General features: G+C 43.0%; 3 protein-coding genes across 3 annotated transcripts; 2 read left to right on the top strand and 1 right to left on the bottom strand.

Annotated features, from left to right (window-relative positions):
* Window positions 1–3954: 3954 nt before the first annotated feature.
* On the top strand, window positions 3955–8573 carry LOC125709406 (uncharacterized). The gene is made up of 3 exons (XM_048977777.1): window positions 3955–4289; window positions 4435–8420; window positions 8527–8573. Exons 2-3 carry the CDS (start codon window positions 4991–4993, stop codon window positions 8571–8573), a joined length of 3477 nt encoding a protein of 1158 aa, XP_048833734.1. The 5' UTR covers window positions 3955–4289; window positions 4435–4990.
* LOC125710215 (uncharacterized) lies at window positions 8420–11679 on the top strand. The gene is made up of 2 exons (XM_048979727.1): window positions 8420–11463; window positions 11609–11679. The coding sequence occupies exon 1, from the start codon at window positions 8609–8611 to the stop codon at window positions 10985–10987; it is 2379 nt and encodes a 792-aa protein (XP_048835684.1). The 5' UTR covers window positions 8420–8608; the 3' UTR covers window positions 10988–11463; window positions 11609–11679.
* An 8562-nt stretch (window positions 11680–20241) lies between these two features.
* cdk5r2a (cyclin-dependent kinase 5, regulatory subunit 2a (p39)) lies at window positions 20242–22873 on the bottom strand. The gene has a single exon (XM_048979908.1). It carries the CDS (start codon window positions 22519–22521, stop codon window positions 21577–21579), a length of 945 nt encoding a protein of 314 aa, XP_048835865.1. The 5' UTR covers window positions 22522–22873; the 3' UTR covers window positions 20242–21576.
* Window positions 22874–23081: the final 208 nt, after the last annotated feature.

Genomic DNA, 23081 nt, shown 5'->3' with positions numbered 1-23081 from the left:
ATGTTCTGTACCCTTGTTCCTACGGTGTCCTAGTTTTGAGTCTGTAATGATTGTTAGTTACCCTCACCTGTTTCTTGTTACTCCTAGTTCCCAGTGTTTGGTTGTCAATAGTCTGCACCCGTTCCTTGCCTAGTCCTCGTTACTTGTGGATACATGTACCTACCCTAACCCTCTTCCTCTATCTGTTGCATGGGTTTGTCTCATGTATGTGCTGTTACTGGATCCTTGGTGTTTCTAGCCTGTTATTCCCTTGTGCTGCCGTTTGCGTGAGTTACAGCCCTTGCTAGTTTTACTCATCTATTTTCCTTTATTTAGACCCTTCATGGTCCCTTTTGTTTCTTGTTCTGTTGAGTTCTGTGTATAATAAAAAAATCATCATCACCACCATCATCAATCACCATCAATAATCACCATCAATCATCATCAATCACCATCAATCATCATCATAATCATTATCAATCATCATCACCATCATCGCCATCATCATTATCAATCATCATCATCAATCACCATCAATAATCACCATCATCATTCACAATGCCAAATAATAATAATAATAATCGATACTTTATTGATCCCCGTAGGGAAATTGTCTTTACGCCTCCCATAACTTGCTCTTTTTTCATAGATCAATAGATAAATCATTACAATATAGTTGCTGTTCTACCAAAACTGTTCTGATCCATCTCCTTACCCACCTGAACATCTGCTGTCCTATTTCAGCTTCACTCTAGAAACAAGCTATAAGCTATGCCTGCCTCTCCCTCACAGCTCTGTCTCTGCTCTACCCTGGACCGATAGTGCAGGATTCCTGTCAGCCTTCAAGGGCACTCTGACGGATGCATCAGCGCCAACAGCAACACGTTCCCCATTAGCGTGAGGCTCTCTTTGGGTGGTATTGACAAGACCTCCCTACATGCAAGGCATCCTGTCCACCTCCACTCACCGGCAGTGCATTTTCTGGAGCCTGAATTGGGTTAAGCTGACTTTGCAGTTATTATCATGAAGATAACTCATCCAGCCACTGCAGATCTTCATGTCTTCAGACACTATGCTTAAGGCAGACATGGCTCTGTAGCAATATTTAAGAATAAGTAAATGATGAGATTTAAATAATCAACAACATCACATTTTACTTGCTATTATGCAAATGCAGCTTTGGGCTATTGATTCATAGAGGTGGTGAGGTAATGACTGAGATCACAGCAATAGATTTATATCCAACAGAATTGCCCAACCAGAAACTCTCAATTATTTTATTCTTAGATTTATAAGAATAAGTACATATTCAAGGCCATCTTTCTCTTGTAAGAATTCAGAGTAATACACCACTTAAATCACAAACCTGCCTCCTTCCCTCAGTGATATCAGCCTTTGAGTTTGTTCACAGCACAGTCGCTCGTTGCCATGACAATGCCCTCCCACCTGAATATGACTGGGAGATGGGAAGCATGCTAACCTAGAAAATTCCTTGGCAGCAAACTTAACCAGGACAATGGACAAAACTTGTTTAAAAAGGCAGGTTATCAACAAGAGATCCTAGCTATGTGAATGAAAATATGTGATGAAAGACAGGTAGATTACCATTATTATTGTTATACTTTTATGTGTGTCTTTTCAATAACCATGTGACCCTTTCGTTAGATAAAGGATGGATAAAACTCACAAGGCTTCTTACTGTACTGAAAATAATGCCCCCCCACCCCACCCCACATAAAACACTGTGAATAATAGCCCTGTATTACTGAATCGGAAATAAAGGTTCAGTTTTGCGGAAAAGTTATAGTGATCCAGAGTGAAAATTCATGGGGAGAGTCATGGTGGGGGAGTGAGAAAGAGTGGGCTCAATCACGCAGAACCCCCCCCCCCCCAATGGTGTCTAACTGCTTCTTCGCTACTAATAATATTGGTGACTGAGAGAAGCATGGCAGAGTTATGCGAAGACGCAGTGAAATGGCGTTGGAACGCCCGCACCTGCGCCGTGACATCGCCGCGAGCCGCTCACTGTGCCATCAAGACCTGCCAAGAGAATTCCGGTCATGACGTCACTAGAGCTTGGATGTATTTAGAGACAAAAAACCACAAGAAATTATAAGAAAAAGCCCTATTAAAACGTGTCTGCAAATTAAAAATCACTTTTGTAATTGCATTCTGGTCATATAATATGAGAAACCCCCATAAAGGAACACCGAATTTATTATTGGTTTCAGCGTATAGATTTTGAAGAATGTGCCTTTAACTAAAGCCTGAATATTTAATTATCGGAGGATAGGAAATGGATATGGAGATTATGGATGGGTTGGTCCACCCCCCAGAAAGTTTTAGTTTAGCTCCCGTACTGGGCTGCTCATTTTTTCCCCCAGCCTTTCCTGTGAATGAGAGCTGGGTCAGTGGGGGAGGGGTGAGGGGGTGCTGCTGGTTATGTAATGAAAACTAAGATATGCTAATCTTCAACCAGGTGGAATGAAACTAACTGTTAATCCTTCGAGGACGTTTCTCATTACTCATTACTGCGGTAACGAAAAAACATGCAAGGGAATAAAAAGCTTCGCGGTACCAAATTATTCATAAGCTTGGGTGAGTCACAAGATCTGAGTCGCTGGCTTTCTCGGGGCCCCAATTTTGCATTCAAATCCAGTCGAAATGACATAAGCTGCCTGGGGTGGCCGCTGGGTCTTGGTTTCGCAGGGTTTCTAAGTGAGGGAAATTGTTGGTGTTTTTTGGGCGGAGGGGAGTAAACGATGAGAATCGGCGACGTGGCGGCGTCTGGCCATTCGCCAGCATGAGCGCAGTGAACCCAGGCGCCCGCTTTTACTATGGAAGAGTGAACGGATCTCACACTGTCCCGCTCCAGCCTCTTTCATTAACCGTGACATGGATACTATACGGACGTCAGCCGACGTGTCCCTGATGCACATGTTGGTGGCTGTGACGTCTAACGTAACTTCTTGGAAAACGGTTTATTTGCAGTTTTATAAAAGGTCAACTGATACTGCAACTTTTTGTCATGTAATTTAAATGATTGCCCTTTTGAAAAATGAACTTAAGTTCCAGAATACATCGTTTCCAATGCAAAAATAATAGTCATTAACAGACTGATGTATTAAAACACTGAGAAAATAAATGAAAGATCCGTGAATCCATCTTTTCTTTTATGGTGGAAATGTAAATGGGAGTAAGAATAGCATCCTAGCAAAACTGATGAGGCCATTTCAGTCCCTACAAGTACTCATTGCAATTACCATTTGATTCAGATTCAGGCATCGGAGAGCACAAGACATTTATGCTAAAAAAATATATAAATGCGCCCGAGACCCCTGAAAAATAAATCTGCCCACTCTGTTTTTGTAGTGCCGCATTAGGATTTATGACACAACATAATCCCGACCTACTGTTGTGTTATGCAAGCCCCGGGATGCCTCGGTACTTATTATCAGGGGATAATGGCGGATTACTGTTTCACAGGCAGATGCACCGTCCTTTGCAGGAATGGTTTTGCAGAGGATTTACCGCCAATCTCCCGAACAAAGTGTGTGTCCTACCAAGTCGTTCTGTAAATTGCAATGAGTAATTGTTTATTTAAGGAAATGTGATTATGCGCAAATGTTGGCATGGCTGACGGACAAGCCATTGACCTTATAGTATTAAGAGCCTCCATACCAGTTAATGTGGGTGGTGGGTTTTCACTGAACGCTTGGGAGCGCCATGGTTCATAATGGTTGGATGTACCGTTCACTTCGCAAAGCTGAACCTTTAAACATGAACTGCTCCGTTTCGTTATCTACCCAACTATGGTGCTGACCTGCGGCATCTATGGGCTTGAAGGCGCGGATCTAGGGGTGGCCACCGCAAGTAAATAAGTGAAGACCCCTGTTGCCTCCACACTTCAAAATAATAGACATTTAATATGCGTTATATTACTTTATAAGGGGAACCACAGAAGAGACACTGTAGCTGTCGCCAGGAAATTAGTTGCTTATGTATTTGTTTAATGTTTATTTGTATTTTGTCCAGCGACTGTATTTTGTTTATTTTTGTTGCAAACATGTTATTGTTTGAAATATTATTTGTAAAAGGTTTAATTTAGAGTTTTCTGGTAACAGTGCCTCCTACTGTTCAGCGGAAAGAGCTACGTTTACGTGATCATGTGACCTAAAGTGATGTGCAATAAAAAAGACAAGGCTAGCAAGTAGAACGAAAAGGAGCTAAGAAAAGAAACTCAAAAAAGAGTGAAAGGAAGAGGTTATAATGTAGTAACGTCTCCTAATTCTGATCAGAAGGAGCACACGGTATGTTACTGTTTTGCCTTTTCTTGTTTTTGTTATATGTATGTTCGTGATTTGCGCTGTCTTGTAAACGCAGTAGACCGTTTGCTTAATGGCGAAAAGAGTTTTGTAAAAATTGAGTTAGTAATAGTAATTTTCTTTATTTCAGTTTTTCACGGTGTTTCACGGTATTTGAATTACCACGTCGATGGAAGAAAAAATTAAAATTATCGTGCTGAACATCAGTTGATTCGTGATCTGATTTCTGACAGAAGAAAACATTAGGAGTAATTACAGTGAAAAACGTCTCTAATCTACGGCACGACGGGAGTAAAAACGTGCCACTCGAGGGAGCAGATTCACGGACCGAAGAGTGGGCCGACTTCGCCAGCGTTTCTTTAAGGCGCCACAACTTTAACTAGCAAGAAAGCTAGCAAGTGCTTATCCGAGGAAATATCGCGAACATCAGACTAGCGCACAGACGGACAGTGCTGTAGTCGTAACGGACTCTAATCATCGCTCTCAGGTCAGACTGTATTTACAGTTTTGTATTTAATTTCTTTACTAACTGAAAGAAAAAAAAAAAAAAAAAAAAAAAAAAAAACTTTAAGTTTTCTATTGAATATTGTACATATTAATAGTGATTCTGTAGTTTCTCAAATTTAAAGTTAATTGTTAAAATTGTTTGGTTAAATTTTCAACTGTGATGTCATAGTAGTTTAAAAATGGATCAAGGTGCCTCAGACCTCTGTGTGCTAGAGTCAGTAGTTCAGGCTCTAGAAGATGAAAGGGCAGAGTTAGAAGAAAAATTAGAGACTGAATTTGAAACTTCTGAAAGACAAAAAATTGAGGAACGCATAGGTGAGATTCATGCCGATATCGAAATACAAAGGATTGGGATTCTAAAGTCATCTTCTCAAAATGAACAAGAGGTTAGACGTTCTGAAAGAGAAAAACGCCCAACAGAAAAAATGCTTGAACTCAGAAAGGCTGATATTATAAAAAGGGAAAGAAGGTTTATGTTTATATATGTAAACTTCAAGGCAGAGGCTCAGTTAATTAGAACTAAGCTTAAGCAAAAATGCTCTAAAGTTGAATTAAGCGACATGATAGTACCTATAGAAAACTATGAGTCAAGGTTAAAACAAGAATACGAGAGGTTACGTGCGTTGACCACCCCTTCTCAAGATATAAGAAGGAGAATGGATAGCTGCACTTCTGCTACTACCGAACTAATAGCACTCTTGAAAGGTCGTCATGCAGAAGTCGGCACAAAGGAGTTTGATGCAGAGGCTGCTAAAGCAGCACTCTTTCATTTACTCCAAAGAGAAGATGCGAGGTCTATTTATGGATCAACAGTTTCAAGAGCTGGAGTCAGTAGTCAGCAAGGAAGTCAGGTGTCAGTAAAGAAAGCAGAAGCAGCTGCACGTTTGGCATCAAAACGGGCTGAAATCAACAGAGAAAAGGAAATCTCTGCTCAAAGAATGGAAATATTAGCCCAGCAAGATAGGCTAAAGAGGCTTGAGGATCAAAGGGACCTTGAAGTCATGGAGGCTGAATATAAGGTATACGCCGAAGAGGAATTAAGACTGAATTCTGACCTAGGAGATACAGGAATAATAAGCATCTTGCCTTCAAAACAGCCTTCAACACAGCACAATAGCTCACCATGTTCCCAGGATCTACAAGACATCTCAGTACCTCCTTGCAAGGAAGATAAGCAAGAGATGGGAGCAAATGACATCTCAATGGTTCAAGCCCTAAAGGAATCCTTAGCAACATCTAGACTCCCAAACCCTGAACCATTCACATTCACAGGAGACCCACTTAAGTTTATTGAATGGCGCACCTGCTTTAAGGCATTAATTGAAACGTCCTGCACAAACTCAGCTCATAGGCTTTTCTATTTGAAAAAATACATAAGTGGGGAAGCGCTCCGTGTGTTAGAAGGAACATTTTACAGAAGTGATGAAGAAGCATATACACAGGCTTGGGTTTCCCTGAACAAACGCTATGGTCATCCTTTCATAGTCCAAAGAGCATTCCGTATGAAACTGAGCACCTGGCAAAGGATTGGACCTAGAGAATCAGTGAAATTAAGAGAGTTCAGTGATTTCCTTATAGCCTGCAAGAACGCAATGCCCCATGTGCAGGGACTTCAGGTCTTAGATGACTGTGAAGAAAATCAAAAATTGTTGCAGAAACTTCCTGATTGGGTAACAACGCGTTGGAATCGGTTTGTCACTAAAGTACTGGATGAAGGGAAGCCATACCCAGGTTTTACAGAATTTTCAGATTTTGTAGCAGAAGAGGCGCGTATTGCATGCAATCCAATTTCCTCTCTCCATGCTTTAAAGGGTACGGATCAAAAACCTGCAAAAGAACAGAAGCGTTTCCAGTCCAACACTTTGATGACAGCATTGAACAAGTCTCAAAAGGCACAACCCAACCCTCATAACTTAAATGCATTAGGAAATAGTGCCCAGGACAACCCTTCTGGCATTCAGAACAAGGGGCAAATAAAGTGTGTCTGTTGTCAGAAAAATCACTTTATTTACAAATGTGACAAATTTGCAACAATGCCTCGAGATGAAAAGAAAAGGTTTGTCATTGACAACAAAATGTGCTTTGCTTGCCTCAGAGTTGGTCATGTCTCAAAAAACTGTAAGAAGAAGGCCACTTGCAATATTTGCCGGCAGTGCCATCCTACTCCACTTCACGAAGAACGTCCTCAAGGAAGAAAGCCAGAGGCATCAGAACAAGAGCAAGAAAATTCTGTTGCCTTGTGCAATGTAAAAGGCGATGCCTGTGATCGTACTTCAATGACTGTTCCTGTTTGGATCTCGTGTGTTGGAAAAAACTGTACAGAAACATTGGTGTATGCATTACTGGACACGCAAAGCAGTAATACCTTTATTGATCAAGAGGTTTGTCACAACATCCAAGCAGACACAGAGCCCATCGTATTGAAATTGTCGACAATGACTAACAGAGGTTCCAGAGTGAATTGTCAACGAGCAACTGGACTTAGAGTAAGAGGATACTATTCACAAGAATACATTGAATTGCCGCCTGCATATACCCGAGAGTACATCCCATTGGAACAAAACAGTATTCCCACCTGTGAAACAGCAAAAAGGTGGAATCACTTAGTCTGCATATCATCAGAGATACCAGATCTATTGAATTGTCCGGTAGGTCTTCTAATAGGCTATGACTGCAGCAGGGCTCTGAAACCAAGGCAGGTGATATCAGGGGAAGAGTTTGAACCATATGCAGTCAAGACTGATTTGGGCTGGAGTATAGTGGGATCCAAAACATCTCACAATAGCTCAAGGGATGTGACAGGGTTGTGCCACCGCATTTCTGTAAAGGAACTTCCATCTATTGCTCCTACCTCCATCATTAAGGCCTTAGAAATGGATTTTTTAGACACAACTTCCAGAGAAAAGACAGTATCTCAAGAAGACATGCAGTTTTTACACCTGCTGAGTGAGAAAATTCAACATAATAAAGAGGGACATCTGGAAATGCCTTTACCCTTTCGAGTGCGTCCACAGCTTCCAAATAATAGGCAGCTTGCTATGGTAAGACTAAAACATCTAAAAAGAAAGATGATGAAAAGTTCAAAGTACAAGGAGGATTACTTAAAATTTATGAATAGTATGTTTCATGATGGTGATGCTGAAGAGGTAGGTGATGCCCCAGAGGAGGCCATCACGTGGTACATTCCTCACCATGGAGTGTATCATCCTAGGAAGCCTGAAAAAATTAGAGTAGTATTTGATTGCTCTGCTAAATTTGAGGGCACCTCTTTAAATGAGCATCTACTCACAGGGCCAGATTTAAACAATGCTTTGACTGGAGTACTTTGTAGGTTTCGTGAGCACCAAATCGCAATTGTTTGCGATATTGAAAAAATGTTTCACCGCTTTCATGTCAGCCCACAAGACAGAGATTTCTTGAGGTTCCTGTGGTGGGAGAATGGGAACATTGAAGGAGAGCTTAAAGAGTACCGGATGCGAGTGCATATTTTCGGGGCAGCATCATCGCCAGGATGTGCTAATTTTGCTATGAAACATCTAGCCACTAAATATGAGAAAGAATACCCACTGGCAGCAAGTTTCATTCGGCAAAATTTCTATGTGGACGACGGTTTAATCAGCATTGATACAGCTGAGCAAGCCATCCAATTGGTCCATGATGTACAAAAGGTCTTTGTCAAAGGAAAATTACATCTACACAAATTTGTGTCCAATAGCAGAGAAGTCTTGGATTCTATTCCTGAGAGTGAACGTGCTAGCATAGTAAGGGATGTTGATTTGAATTACAATGAGCTTCCAATGCAGAGTGTATTGGGGGTAAAGTGGAACGTAGAAACGGACACATTCTCGTTCAATGTCGTTCTCAGTGGAAGGTCAGCCACTCGACGAGGAATCTTATCTGCAGTTGCAAGTATATTTGACCCATTGGGATTTTTATCTCCTTTTATATTGACTGGAAAGAGAATCCTTCAAGAAATGTGCAAACGTGGTGTGGGATGGGATGAACCTCTTCCACCTGAACTGAAGCCCAAATGGGAGAATTGGCTTCAAGACTTGGAAAATCTGCAGCAAATTCAAATACCAAGATGTGTCATTCCTAAGAACATTGGCATAATCCAAAAAATTGAACTGCATCATTTTTCAGATGCCAGTACTGAAGGCTATGGGCAATGCTCGTATATTAGAATTGTCACTGATGAGCAGGTTCATTGTGCACTGATCATGGGAAAGGCTAGGGTAGTACCCTCTAAGGTTGTCAGCATACCACGGCTTGAGCTCACTGCAGCTACAGTCTCTGCCGCAGTAAGTAGCATCCTCAGAGAAGAGCTAACTCTGAAAATAGATCAGGAATTCTTCTGGACAGATTCTAAAGTGGTGCTTGGATATATCAAGAATGAAGCCAAGCGCTTTCATGTATTTGTTGCCAATCGTGTCCAAAGAATAAGAGATTCTACAGACCCAGGTCAATGGTTCTATGTGGACACAAGTCAAAATCCTGCAGATCATGCATCTAGGGGTCTCACGGTGGCAGGTCTGCTAAACTCAATTTGGCTAACAGGACCTACATTCTTATGGGAACGAGAGCTAGCAATACGTGAGGCTTCCCCAGAGCTTCTAGTAGGAGACCCAGAGGTAAAGGTCCTGAAAACTGATGCCTTTATGAAGGACAGCTTCTTTGGAAGGCTTTCGAGAATTTCAGACTGGAACACAGCACTCAACGTCATAGCCCGCATCCAAAGATGGCCTAAGAAAGATAGGACAGGTCCTATCACTGTAGAGGAAAGAGAGAAGGCTGCTCATGCACTTATCAGAGCAACACAAAGGGAAAATTTTGAAGAAGTGTTCAAATTGTTTAGTCAAAGGTCTGCAAATTTGCCAAAGACTCACAAGCTATACCAACTAGATCCTATCATAGAAAATGGGTTGCTCAGGGTTGGAGGACGACTGAGAAAGTCTTCTGCATCGTTTGATTCTAAACACCCAATAATCCTTCCTAAGGAAGGCTTTGTCACCCAACTTATACTTGACAACTGTCATAAGAACACTCAGCATCAAGGCCGAGGTCAAACACTGAATCAACTCAGGGCCTGTGGATACTGGACAATAAGTGCGAGCAAAGTGGTTGCCAAGCACATCAAACATTGTGTCACATGCAGAAAGGCACGTGGTCAAACTGAAGAACAACGTATGGCAGACTTACCTGTGGACCGTGTTGAGCCATCACCCCCATTTACTTATACAGGAATGGACTGCTTTGGTCCATTCTATACAAAACAAGGCCGGAAAGAATTTAAGAGGTATGGGTTGCTGTTCACGTGTCTGAGTTTAAGAGCCATTCACTTAGAGATGTTAGAGGATCTCACAACTGATGCATTTCTGAATGCTCTAAGATGTTTCATTGCAATACGAGGAACAGTAAGACAGATTAGATCCGACCAAGGTACAAATTTTGTGGGGGCAAAAAATGAATTGGAAAGGGGTTTGATGGAATTGGACAAAGAAAGGATCTCTATATATCTTGCAAGAAAACAATGTGATTTCCTGATGAATGTTCCCGAGGCAAGTCATACTGGAGGTGTTTGGGAACGCCAGATAAGAACAGTCAGGAGTGTGATGATTACTGTTCTTGCGCAAGCTAAAGGAAGACTTGATGACACTTCATTGAGAACTTTCTTCTATGAGGCCATGGCTATTGTCAACAGCCGTCCGCTCACAACGAACACACTCAACGATCCAAGAAGTATGGAACCACTGACACCAAACCATTTACTCACGATGAAGTCCTCTGTGCCCCTTCCGCCTCCAGGCACCTTTGTTAGAGAAGATTTGTATGCCAGGAAAAGGTGGCGAAGGGTGCAATACTTATCAGAACAGTTTTGGAGCAGATGGCGTAAGGAGTATCTGGCTAATATAAGCCTCCGACAACAATGGCATGTGCCCAGAAGGAATGTGCAAGTTGGAGATGTCGTGATTGTTAAGGAGGACAACATTCCCAGAAATGAGTGGAAGATAGCCAGAGTTGTTGAAGCAAGTGCAGATGATGATGGTTTAGTTCGAAAGGTTAAAGTTCAAATAGGACAAAGTAATTTAGGAAAGAAAGGTGAACGCTTGATACAACCGTCATTTCTTGAACGTCCAGTTCAAAAAATAGTGGTACTTGTAGAGAATAATTCTTAAATCCGCTTGGAAATCCTCCCAGAACCTGGTTAGCTTGTTATGTAACATAGTATGTATATGGGAGTTGAAAATTGTGAAAATTACAAGATTTATTTCATTTGTGTTGCTAATATAAATCTTTGTAATTTGGTGGCAGTGTAGCTGTCGCCAGGAAATTAGTTGCTTATGTATTTGTTTAATGTTTATTTGTATTTTGTCCAGCGACTGTATTTTGTTTATTTTTGTTGCAAACATGTTATTGTTTGAAATATTATTTGTAAAAGGTTTAATTTAGAGTTTTCTGGTAACAGTGCCTCCTACTGTTCAGCGGAAAGAGCTACGTTTACGTGATCATGTGACCTAAAGTGATGTGCAATAAAAAAGACAAGGCTAGCAAGTAGAACGAAAAGGAGCTAAGAAAAGAAACTCAAAAAAGAGTGAAAGGAAGAGGTTATAATGTAGTAACGTCTCCTAATTCTGATCAGAAGGAGCACACGGTATGTTACTGTTTTGCCTTTTCTTGTTTTTGTTATATGTATGTTCGTGATTTGCGCTGTCTTGTAAACGCAGTAGACCGTTTGCTTAATGGCGAAAAGAGTTTTGTAAAAATTGAGTTAGTAATAGTAATTTTCTTTATTTCAGTTTTTCACGGTGTTTCACGGTATTTGAATTACCACGTCGATGGAAGAAAAAATTAAAATTATCGTGCTGAACATCAGTTGATTCGTGATCTGATTTCTGACAGAAGAAAACATTAGGAGTAATTACAGACACGGTTCGACGCAGTCACCCCCCCCCCCCCCAAATAAAGTGCCTCCTGATGGCCTCCCCAAACAAATTTCTCTGCACCGGGCCTTTTTACCCGAAAGACTGAAAGAAAGTGCCCCACTTTTGAGGTTCTGAGTGTCCCTTCTCTATCACGGACAATCACGGCACGTTTACCGAGGGGGATTCCCCAGTCAGCAAAATTTACCGTGGGGGAACCCCTCTCCTCAGTCAAGCGCGCGAAAAGTCTGTGCTCCTCCTTTCCCCTTCGTACTGCATGCGCTTTATTATTATTATTATTATGTTTTTTTATATATATATATTTTTGCCTAAAGATAATTGTTTAGTATCTCCTATAATTAGCATTAGTATAATTGTTTAGTTTTTAGTGCCATGAGATCTGAGGACCGGGGAACTGTGTTTGACGTATGAAAATTGTTGCGTCCCCTAGAAACTATGTGGTGTTCCGCGATAAAAGACAACGGCGTTGATTCTCCACAACGGAACGATCACTAACCGCATCGATGCGCGCCGCTGGAACGGAGAGGAAAATCTGCCCTTCACTCCCAATGTCTGCTTATTTATTCACGTGGGTTTCCTAGAAAAAAAACTTCGGCCGTGGTGACCGAAGACGCGTCATTTAAAATGTAATAAATAAAAACGTCCCAGTTTGTTCGCCTCAGTTGAATCTGTCGCGCAAATGTAAACAGCTTATTAACAAAGTGGTTCAAGTGGATGGATTTGCATGTCACAATGGGGATGGATGACTGGGAAAAACATTTTTCTTTTGGTTCGATTTAATGCTAATTGTTTAAAGATGGAGCATTATAAAAGGGCAGAGTGTGAGACATGCGTGTTCCATTTAATGTATGTCAGTGAAAAAGGTAAATGCTGAAAGAAAATAATCATGAATTTGAGATATACCGCATGCACCCATAATCCACCTGTTTATCCTAATCAAGGTAGTGGGGCTCACTCTGGATGGAATGCCAAATACATCAAAGGGCACATATAATCACACACTATTATGCATCATGCATGATTTAGAGACACCAGTTAACCTGACTGAAAATGCTTGGACTGTAAGAGGAGCCCTGTGTGACCAGAAGGTAATGTTGAAATTCCTTCCTTTGCGTCGAGGTGGAATTCACACCCCCTTCCCTGCAGGTATGAGACAACAGTGATGCGGATTCAGTGCAGGTTACTTGAATTACTGTCGTTATTACTGCTGCTATTATTAACAATATTATTTGATGTTGTAATGGGGTTTCCTCAGGGTTCTCCAGTCCCCCTGCCCCCCACAGTTAGTTGGTGTTGCCAAATTGCGTTTGTCAGCATGCGCTATGATTGGCTGGTGCCCCATTCTGAGCCGTTCACCGCAGTGGCCTCTGGGATAGGCTCCAGACCCCTTGCGACCCTGAATAGGACAAGTGGGTATAAAAAAAATGGATGGATGTACCATTCAAACACTTGTTACAGGCAGGCCCTTACGCAGTGCAGGGTGGTAGTGGTCGTGGAGCCCATCTAAGGAAGCATAGGGCGGGCATGAGCAGACACCTTGCAAAGGATGCCAGTCCGTCACAGGGCACACACTCTGTGATCACTCACTACTGTGGGTAATTCAGAAATCCACCTAAGCAAACGTTATTGACTATGGGAAGAAACCCGCACAGACGCAGGAGGAACAGGCAAACTCTGAGAACACGGAGCTCATTTTATACAAGCATGGTGACACCTAGATCTTCACATTTTTAAGTGTAAAATTTATTTTAAGGCTCTGCGTATTTTCAGCCTTTGGCTATTATCAGATGGAAGCAACATAAAGGTTCTGAATAGTCAAGTCAAGTAGGTTTTATTGTCATTTCAACCATACAGACAGTATATAGAGAAATGAGATAACGTTCCTCCAGGACCATGGTGCAGCACAGAGCAGGACAAAGACAGAGCAACATCATAAGTGCAGACAGGACAGCATAACAGTACAGATTGACAAGAGAACATACAGTGCCAATTAACGGTGGTAACAGTCTGGATACAGTATTTAAGTTACTGTATGGTAGCAGCGAAGGTTATATGTGCAAAAATGCTGTGCAAAAATGCTGTGCAAAAATGCTGTGCAAAAATGCTGTGGTATAGAAGAGTAAGGAGTTGGGAGGCAATAAATAACAATAAATATTATATACAGATGTACAGATGTGTATGTGTGTGTGTGGGGGGGGGGGGATTGTGTCCAGTTCCGGTTCAGGAGTCTGATGGCCTGAGGGAAGAAGCTGTTCTCCGTTCTGGCAGTGGAGGCCCGTATGCTACAGAACCTTTTGCCAGACGGGAGGAGGGAGAAGAGTGTGTGTGAGGGGTGTGTGGGGTCATCCACAAAGCTGATGGCTTTGCGATGCTGCGTGTGGTGTAGATGTCTGTAATAGAGGGGAGAGAGACCCCAATGATCTTCTCGGCTGTCCTCACAATCCTCTGTAGGGTTTTGCGGTCTGAGACGCTGCAATTCCCGTACCAGGCTGTGATGCAGCCACAGAGAATGCTCTCTACGGTCCCTCTGTAAAACATGGTGAGGATTGGGGGTGGAAGGTGCGCTGTCCTCAGTCTCCGCAGGAAGTACAGACGCTGCTGGGCCTTCTTGGCAATGGAGCTGGTGTTTAGGGTCCACGTGAGGTTCTCCGTGATGTGGACACCAAGGAACTTGGTTCTCTGGACGATCTCCACCGAGGAGCCGCCGATGCTCAGCGGGGAGTGATCTCTCTGTGCCCTCCTGAAGTCGACGACCACCTCTTTTGTTTTGTTCACGTTCAGGAAAAGATTGTTGGCTCTGCACCAGTCCATCAGCTGTCGCACCTTCTCTCTGTAGGCTTCCTCATCTTTCCTGCTAATCAGACCCACCACAGTTGTATCATCGGCGAACTTTATTATGTGGTTTGAGTTGTGCATTGCTGCACAGTCATGGGTCAGCAGCGTGAAAAGTAGAGGGCTGAGCACACAGCCCTGGGGGGCTCCCGTGTTCAGTGTGATGGTGCTGGAGATGTTGCTCCCAATCCTGACTGACTCAGGTCTCCCAGTCAGGAAGTCCAGGACCCAGTTACAGAGAGAGGTGTTTAAGCCCAGCAGTCTCAGCTTCCCGATCAGATGCTGAGGAACGATGGTGTTGAATGATGAACTGAAGTATATGAACAGCATTCTCATATAAGTGTCCTTTTTGTCCAGATGGGTGAGGGCCAGATGAAGGGTGGTGGTGATGGCGTCATCCATAGAGCGGTTGGGACATTATGCAAACTGCAGGGGGTCTAGTGAGGGTGGCAGTAGGGACTTGATGTGCCTCATGACGAGCCTCTCGAAGCACTTCATGATGATCGGCGTGAGTGCAACGGGACGATAGTCATCGAGGCAGGACACTGACGACTTCTTTGGCACGGGGATGATGGTGGCGGTTTTGAAGCATGTTTGGATGACTGTGGTGCTCAGAGAGATGTTGAAGATGTTTGTGAGAACATCAGCCAGCTGTTCTGCACATCCTCTGAGCACACAACCAGGGATGTTGTCTGGTCCAGCAGCTTTCCGCGGGTTGACTCTAAGCAGAGTTTTCCTCACATCAGCCATGGTCAGACAGAGCACCTGGTCATTGGGAGGTGGGATGGACTTCCTCACTGCCATGCTGTTTTGGGCTTCAAACTGTGCGTAGAAGCTATTCAGCACGTCTGGAAGGGAGGCCTCACCGTCACAGGCAGGTGGAGATGCCCTGTAGCTGGTGATGGCTTGGTTGCCCTGCCACATGCGCCGAACATCCCCAGTATCTTTGAAGTGGCTGTGTAGTTTCTGGGCGTGGGCACGCTTCGCCACTCTGATGGCCCTGGACAGGTTGGCCCTTGTTGTTCTCAGGGCAGCCTGGTCACCTGATTTGAAGGCAGTGTCACGGGCTCTCAGTAGCATACGCACCTCCGTAGTCATCCAGGGCTTCTGGTTGGAGCGTGTGGAGATGTTCTTGGAGACGGTGACATCATCGATGCACTTGCTGATGTAGCCAGTGACCGAGGTCGTGTACTCCTCCAGGTTAGTAGAGTCACCGTAGGTTGCCGCCTCCCTGAACATGTCCCAGTCAGTGCGCTCAAAACAGTCTTGAAGAGCAGAGATGGCTCCTGGGGGCCAGATCTTTGTCTGCTTCTGGATGGGTTTGGCGCGTCTGACGAGAGGTCTGTAGGCTGGGATGAGCATGATTGACACGTGATCAGAGAATCCGAGGTGGGGGTGGGGCTCAGCGCGGAACGCGGCAGGGATATTTGTATAAGCACAGTCCAGCGTGTTCAGCCCCCTCGTCGGAAAGTCCACATGCTGGTAGAATTTGGGGAGAACTGTCTTGAGGTTGGACTGTGGAATATATGGAATATATATATATTCCATATATATTTGGAATATATATTTGGGACGGTCCTTATACATATGATAGAGCATAAACAGGTACGCAGGCGTATCTACTGATCTTCTTATTCATATTGAAATTAGGTATACAGCCTCCATACTTCTCCGGTTGGTATCAAACACAGTCAAACAATGATAGAGACTGCATGCAGTTGATGAAATGAATTACTGTATCACAGTAGAGTGTCAGGATCGGTGCCCGTCTGGCCCTGTCCCATGTACCTTCTCCCCGTTTGACCAGCAGGTCTTGTTGACCGTCCCATTTGGTGTGATCCTAGTGTGTTTCCCTCTTGCCTGGGCTGTTGTGTGGCTTAATAAGATGAGTTTTTGGCCACTGTACTGATTCCCCTCTTTGTTGTGGGTTCAAAACTCAGCTAGTTGTTATTTAACATTTATTTTGTGTTTTTTTCTTTGATTATCATGTGTTTTGGTTACAGTCCCTTGTTTATTCTTCCTGTTCTCGGTTTGTAGTATGTGCAGTTTTCTGTAGTGTTTTTCTGTATCTGATTACCCCCACCTGTTCCTTATTGTCCTGAGTCGTTTGTGATTAATTGGTAATGATGCTCACCTGTCCTTCATCTACAGCCCCTCCTCAGCTTATGATGGGGTTCCATCATAAATTGAAAATGTAAGCCGAATATGAACATATGATAAATCACAAATAAAAAAAAAACACTGCCTGATACATTGTTAAACACTGTATGGGATGTTTACGCTTGCGATTGCTATAGAGGCTGGAAGCACGGCTATGTGGATGCTGTCATCACCCGGCATTAGTAGGAAGTAACGTATGACGTACGCGTACCGCTAGCCCAGAAGCAGATCAAAATTCACAGCTTGATGACTACCAAATGTTCACCATTATCGAACCAACGTAAAGTCAAACCATCGTAAGTCGACCCATTGTAAAGCGACGACCATCTGTAGTCTTGTTAATAGGGTGTATAAGTTCCTCCTTTTGTTCTCTTCCTTAGTTGGTCATTGTGGCTGCTGTGCCCTGTGTTAGTTGTGTAATAGTTGTGTGTAAGTGTAGTCAGTATAGTTATTCCACGCTAGTTATTGTATTTTCTCGTGTTGTTGTTTTTCGGTGTTGGTTCCTGCCTTAGCTTCTGTTTTCTCCGTTTTGTTTAAATCCTTCATGGTCCTTTTGTTTTCTGATTCTCCCTTTGTGTTCCTTCCGTTAACAAACACTGTTTTGTCAAAGTCGCTACGTGGAGCGTTTCCCCTCCGTCGTGCCCTGCTGTAGCAGTCGGGGTCCTACGGCATTTGCACAAAGATAAACTGTATAGGCACAAAAACAGACAAGGCAAAGCGCCTGCAAATGCATTTCTAACTGAAAGCCTGACATAAGTCATTAAAAAACATGAATTGATCTAAATAACGTTTCCTGGCGCAGAATCAGGATTACATGCCGTTTTTGTGAAACTGTTGCTGTAACAAAGTCAGTTATTTTCCTCGGTGTTATTTAGAAAAATACTCATGTTGTAAATCCTGGCATAAATCATTTTTAATTCATAAGTTGCATCCTTTTGTGTGTTTTAAGGTGACTACATACCATTGGATAGGCAGGACACTGTACACTGGATATTAGAGGTAATCTGAGGGCAATAGCTAGGACATGCTGAACCCTGGAGTGGTCATTCACCCAGACTGGAACAATCGGAGATGGACTTTTGTGCGGGAGGTGCAGTAAAGGCCAAGAAGATGTCACTAGGTCCGGTCTCCTTCCTGGGACGACCCACTTGGAGTCAATCCAGATAAGAGGGCCAGAACACTGCAGACAGCCTCTCTCACGGTGGGGCTGACTGCAGCAAGTAGGAAAGATTAGTGACGGTTACATTCGCAAGAAGCTGCTCTTAGCCCCATTTGTCTCCGGCTTTTTGCGATGAACACTGTACCTTGTTTACTCTCCTACAAAAACAGGCCAGGCTGCTCCCATGCATTTGCACGACTCATAATGCGTTTGTTTCACTTTGAGTTGATTGCTTTTAGTTGCTTTTCAGAGGATGAATTTTAAAGGTGATTCTACACTAAAGATGCTACAGGTATAAGTGGTATAAAGATAAATTTGTATATGAATGAAAATAATACAACACACACAAATTACGTTTTTACAAATTTAAGAGAATAAAACAGAAATACTGCCCTGATTTAGATTTAGGGTAATCAGACTACAGAGAGTGAGGTTAGTCCTGTTATTATTTGCCATTTCCTGATGTTGTTAGAGAAACAAAATATAACCCGTAGTTGTTCTTAACCAAATGTTAGCTGGTTGCAGTTTTAAGTCTCAGAGGGAATAAAATATTCAATCATTGCTCACATTCGGTTAGTCTGTGAACGGGGAACTTCATGATTCAGCACAATGTCCTTATCAATGAGACCAAAAAGAAAAACTGTCAACTCTGCATGTCCTCTAGAGAAGAATTAAGCATTTCATTAAAAATCTGCCCTAAAAACAGACTGGCGTCCTGCAGTTCGTTTTTTTTTCAGTCTGCTGCCTAAAAGTCATGATGTTAATTCTCTGACCAAAACCTTTGAGCGTGGTGGATCTGGGAATCGATGGGCATGTAGAAATGTCAGAGAACTTAAATTATTAACAATAATAGCAAAGAGCAAAACTGGATAAATGCATTGCACACCGAGTCATGTCATTCAGAGACTTTGAGGGGGCCAGTGAATTTGGTCTGTTTGAACTGAAATATAAGGATGTTGCATGTTCTTGAACTGACATGTTGAATGCATGTTTGTGATTTTTACACGCATAGTATGGTTGCATTATCAATTGCAGTTTGAGCCGTGCAGTGTCCCCACCTCGTTGATGTCAGTGTGAAAGTGTTTTGAGCACAATTGGAATTTAACTGTTTCTCAAAGAAAACCCAAATTATGGTAATTTTATAAGGCTCTGAATATAGATTTAATTGTATCATAATTATTTGACATCCTTAATTAGTTAATGGATACGTCCTCTCCTCTAGAGACCAGCAATTAGAGGTGATAAAAAAGCCTTTGATGATTTTGTATAACACTCTCCATCACAAGGCGGGCGTGTAAAATACGTTGTATATAAAGTTACATACTAACCAGCATCACACATACCCTTCGCACTATCAGACATTAAGTCAACCTTTTTACGGTTTGACTCTCTTCCTGTAACTCTCGCTCTCTGAAATAGTTTATATGTTTTCCTGCCGTGTCTTGGGGTTATTTGCTGTACTTTATAAAACACATGGGGAACACAGATAACTGCATGAAAGAATTCTGTTTGTAATGAGGGACGAGTGCCTTACAGGAGCTATACTCCGATTCAAGGTATCCATCTGCAGAAATGCATTATGGATTTAGAATGCTTGATGTGGATAGTACAGGTTTAGTAAAGTGTCAGTTGCTATGGAGACGAGGAGAATGCGCCTGCACTCGTGGATTATAGACTCCTGTGACCCAGCAGCCCGGATCCGCAGCCCTCCGTCAGAATGACAGTTCTAACAGACTGCACCAAATTCCAGCCAATCACCACGAAGAACACTCGGGCCACGTGCGTTATTCATAAATTCAGGATAATTTCTTCATTCGAACCATCCTCTCGGCATATAGGTAGTCTTTTACCAAGCATGAGTCATACAACTGACTTGACTCGGTTATTGTACATGACACCATCTTCAGACTTTCGGTCACATAAATATGCGATATTTCTTGCTCAATTTTAAACGTTTGGTAGTATTTCAAAACTGGAACTTCTTTGACAGTGTAATTAGTCTGGCTTATAGCCTATTAACTACCTAAAACTGATATAGAGAAAACAAAAACTAAATTAATAACCTGAAAAAATATTACTACTACAAGCAGTAATTCAATTATAACCCATAACTAAAATACAACTTAAAAAAATAAACAATAGACAAATAATATTTTACATTTACTGACACTTAGACATTTAGTAGCTTTAAAAGAATATATCCTAAATTGAAATGCTATTAAATTCCTAAAGCTTCCAGGAGGGCGACGCAATATTTCTTTCAGCACCAGGGCCAGCTACAATCGAAAAGACAATGTACACGTTTCAAAGGCGGCCCGACCAGAAAACACAAATCCAGTATTTCTACATATGTTTATTTTATTGTTCCACCAGTTTGCTGACCCTTTGTTTAGAACAATGTTCACAACTGTTGACTGTACACCAATGTATATTTTGCCAGCGTTTTCAAATATTTATTTTCCTTTCCCGGTAGAAATATTAGTTGAGTTCTACTTGGTCACAATATACAGGTAAAACCGGCAAAGTGAGAAACAGCATTGGGTGAGAAAAATAAGCACAAATTCCTTCCTTTGCACGTTTGACGTCCAGAAATAATATTAATACATCTTACGCCTGTTTATTTTATTCTTTTGCTGGCATAAAAGGCTCAGGGTATGAAGTCAGTTTCTTACTGGTAATCGGACGTTATAAACCTTATAAGTCTCTGAGAATACGTCCCGGGGTTTCATCTCCGTAATTTAATGAGAAAACTAGCCTACTCGAGTCTACATGGAGAGATAGGATTCTGAGATGAGGAGATAAAGCATTCCTTCGCACCGTGAATCTCAAAGAGAAGGGTATTCCAGCAGAGCTATAGGAAATGCAGTCTGGTTACGAAAAATAAGCCTTTACGGCTTGTAAGGAGAATTGCTATCTTTGCCCTGTTAGTAGTGCACATTCACATAGACGATGTACTGACATTCACTGAAACCAGTTGCATTGACTTCCTATCCTTCCTTTCATACTTAAAAAAAGTCCAAACAAATGTTAATAAAATCGCAAAAGGACGAGATAGCATTGGCATTTATATAATTGTTTTAAATATACAATATAAACAAAGTTTTATACTATAACAGTTGGCACATAGAACAGTAGTTTGACATTTTCCGTTGTCATAAATTTTACATTCATAGTTCAAACAAATGGTGTGATTGAACGTAGCACTTGTGCAACGTGTCCATTGCAGACCAGCACCTTGGATAGCTCCAGCTACGCCATACTGCCGTAATTCTCGCTTTTCCTGCCTCTCAAAACTGAAACAAATTTGCAATCAATTAACTAAACACTGACGCACTAGCTAACATTTCTCCACTGTCGCCCCTGCACCACACGGCCATTTTAAAAGCCACAATGAAGGTACAAATAAAATACTTTAGGCATGCATTTATTGGACTGCCCCTTACCCGAACCCCGCTGTACTGTGATTCACAGTAGCAATGAGGTAATGTTTTAAACTGTTACAACACAAAACGTTTCTTATCTGAGAAAAACGGATACAAAGTGTCTTTTTGATTCGCCGGCTGCAGAGCACATTCACCTTCCCAGGTCTGCTGCCTGGATCCAGGACTCAACCACCCATGGAGAACGCGAGAAGCGTAATAAGCCTACATATTGAGATATCTGCTTTCCTCTCTTAGCGGTCCAAGTTATTTGTACATCTGCCGTTCGTGTCCCTCGACTCCGCTTCGTTTTTGAGGTCCTGGAAAACCTCCGTGAAGAAATGAGGATCCGAGTTGATCTGCAGCATTTTGGGGCTCATCTTATCAATCATCCGCAGCGATCGCTCCCAAAAGACTTCCTTATTGGCCTCCACAAGGAAGGGCTTGAGGGGGTACGAAATTTCACTTCCCATGTAGGAATAAGCCAGGTAGAGGCAGGTCAGAAAGGCAGCTTGAAGTTCAAACTCGGTGTCGATGTCGTCGCTGATCGCTTCTCTACAGAGCAAGTAAACAAAAACTACGTTTACGGGATTAATGAATCCCTCATCTTGCCAGCCTTGGATCAACAGCGACCTGTCCACGTTCCTGAACCAGAGGATGATCTCATTGGGACTGAGCTCCTTGAGCTTAAAGCACCTCCGGCACATGAACTGGCTCAAGCAGCGCAGCAGCTCTCCGGTGGATGCCTGGACGATCACGCGTCTCGGAGACACCAGAGGCCGGTCGCTGGACTGCTTTTGGACCGACTTGAGCTGTTTGGGGTTCTGTGACACATTCTGGGCTTGGCCGGGCGGGGGGTTCTGGTTAGGGACTGTCGGTACGGGTACTGCAAGCAGCCCAGGCTTCTGTGATCCCTTCCGATCCGAACCGGATTGCTGCGACTTCTTGGTATTCTCATTATTGAGCTTTTCCACTGAGTTTCCCCCGGGCTGCGACGCCGACAGGTTCGGGTTCACTTTCTTAGCGTTCTTCTTCTTAGCCGATGCGGCGACGAGACGCTTCCATGTCAGAGCCGATATGAGCACCGAAGGCCGCTTCAGGTTCTTCTCCTTGCTGTTTGCCGGGTGGGCGCTGTCGGCTTTCTCTTCCACGGTGCCCCCTTTCCGCGATGTCGGCGATATGGAGAGCACCGTGCCCATCTCTGCCTCTTCCGGCCAACACCCAACGGCCTCGGGGAATGCGCTGTCCTGTTGCTCGCTCCGGGTCCCGGAGGCTGCCCCGAAGTTTTTCTTATCAGGCGCGTTGATTCAGGTCCATGGATAGATTATGGTCGATCACTAATGCTGCAGAGGCAAGGATTCCAGCAAGCGGTGGTGTGCACACGGCCACTCCTTCTGCAGCAACCCGGTAACCCACAGCCGCGGTCAATGAGATCAGTGGGCAGGACTGGGAAGGGGAGGGGGGACTCTCGACAAAGCAAGTATAACTCGAATGAAGCTGCAAACCCGGACGAATCGTTCCAGCTCAGCCAAACAGAGAAGGGCAGGCAATGACGGGCAGTTGGTAGGACCAATCAGAAGCGGTCTCGGTGACCAAGACGTATTTTTTATATCACGCCATATATGGACATTTAGAAGCCGATAGCTTTGATATTTTTCTAATAGTGGACTTATCCATTCCGTGACAACCGGAAACGGGCGAAATGTTCTCATGACCAGATCTGTTCCATGACAAAAACGACTTTGTTCAGTCATAAAAG

This window comes from Brienomyrus brachyistius, chromosome 16 (assembly GCF_023856365.1).
Source record: "Brienomyrus brachyistius isolate T26 chromosome 16, BBRACH_0.4, whole genome shotgun sequence".
In the NCBI taxonomy this organism is placed as follows: domain Eukaryota; kingdom Metazoa; phylum Chordata; class Actinopteri; order Osteoglossiformes; family Mormyridae; genus Brienomyrus; species Brienomyrus brachyistius.
This window is presented reverse-complemented; position numbering and strand designations above follow the sequence as displayed.

Excerpts from the sequence above, each read along its gene's own strand:
- LOC125710215 (XM_048979727.1), top strand. The coding sequence starts at position 8,609 with ATGCAGAGTGTATTGGGGGTAAAGTGGAACGTAGAAACGGACACATTC.
- LOC125709406 (XM_048977777.1), top strand. The coding sequence starts at position 4,991 with ATGGATCAAGGTGCCTCAGACCTCTGTGTGCTAGAGTCAGTAGTTCAG. Across the intron at positions 8,421-8,526 it reads AAATTTCTATGTGGACGACG|CAGAGAAGTCTTGGATTCTA; the intron begins GTTTAATCAGCA and ends TGTGTCCAATAG.
- cdk5r2a (XM_048979908.1), bottom strand. The coding sequence starts at position 22,521 with ATGGGCACGGTGCTCTCCATATCGCCGACATCGCGGAAAGGGGGCACC.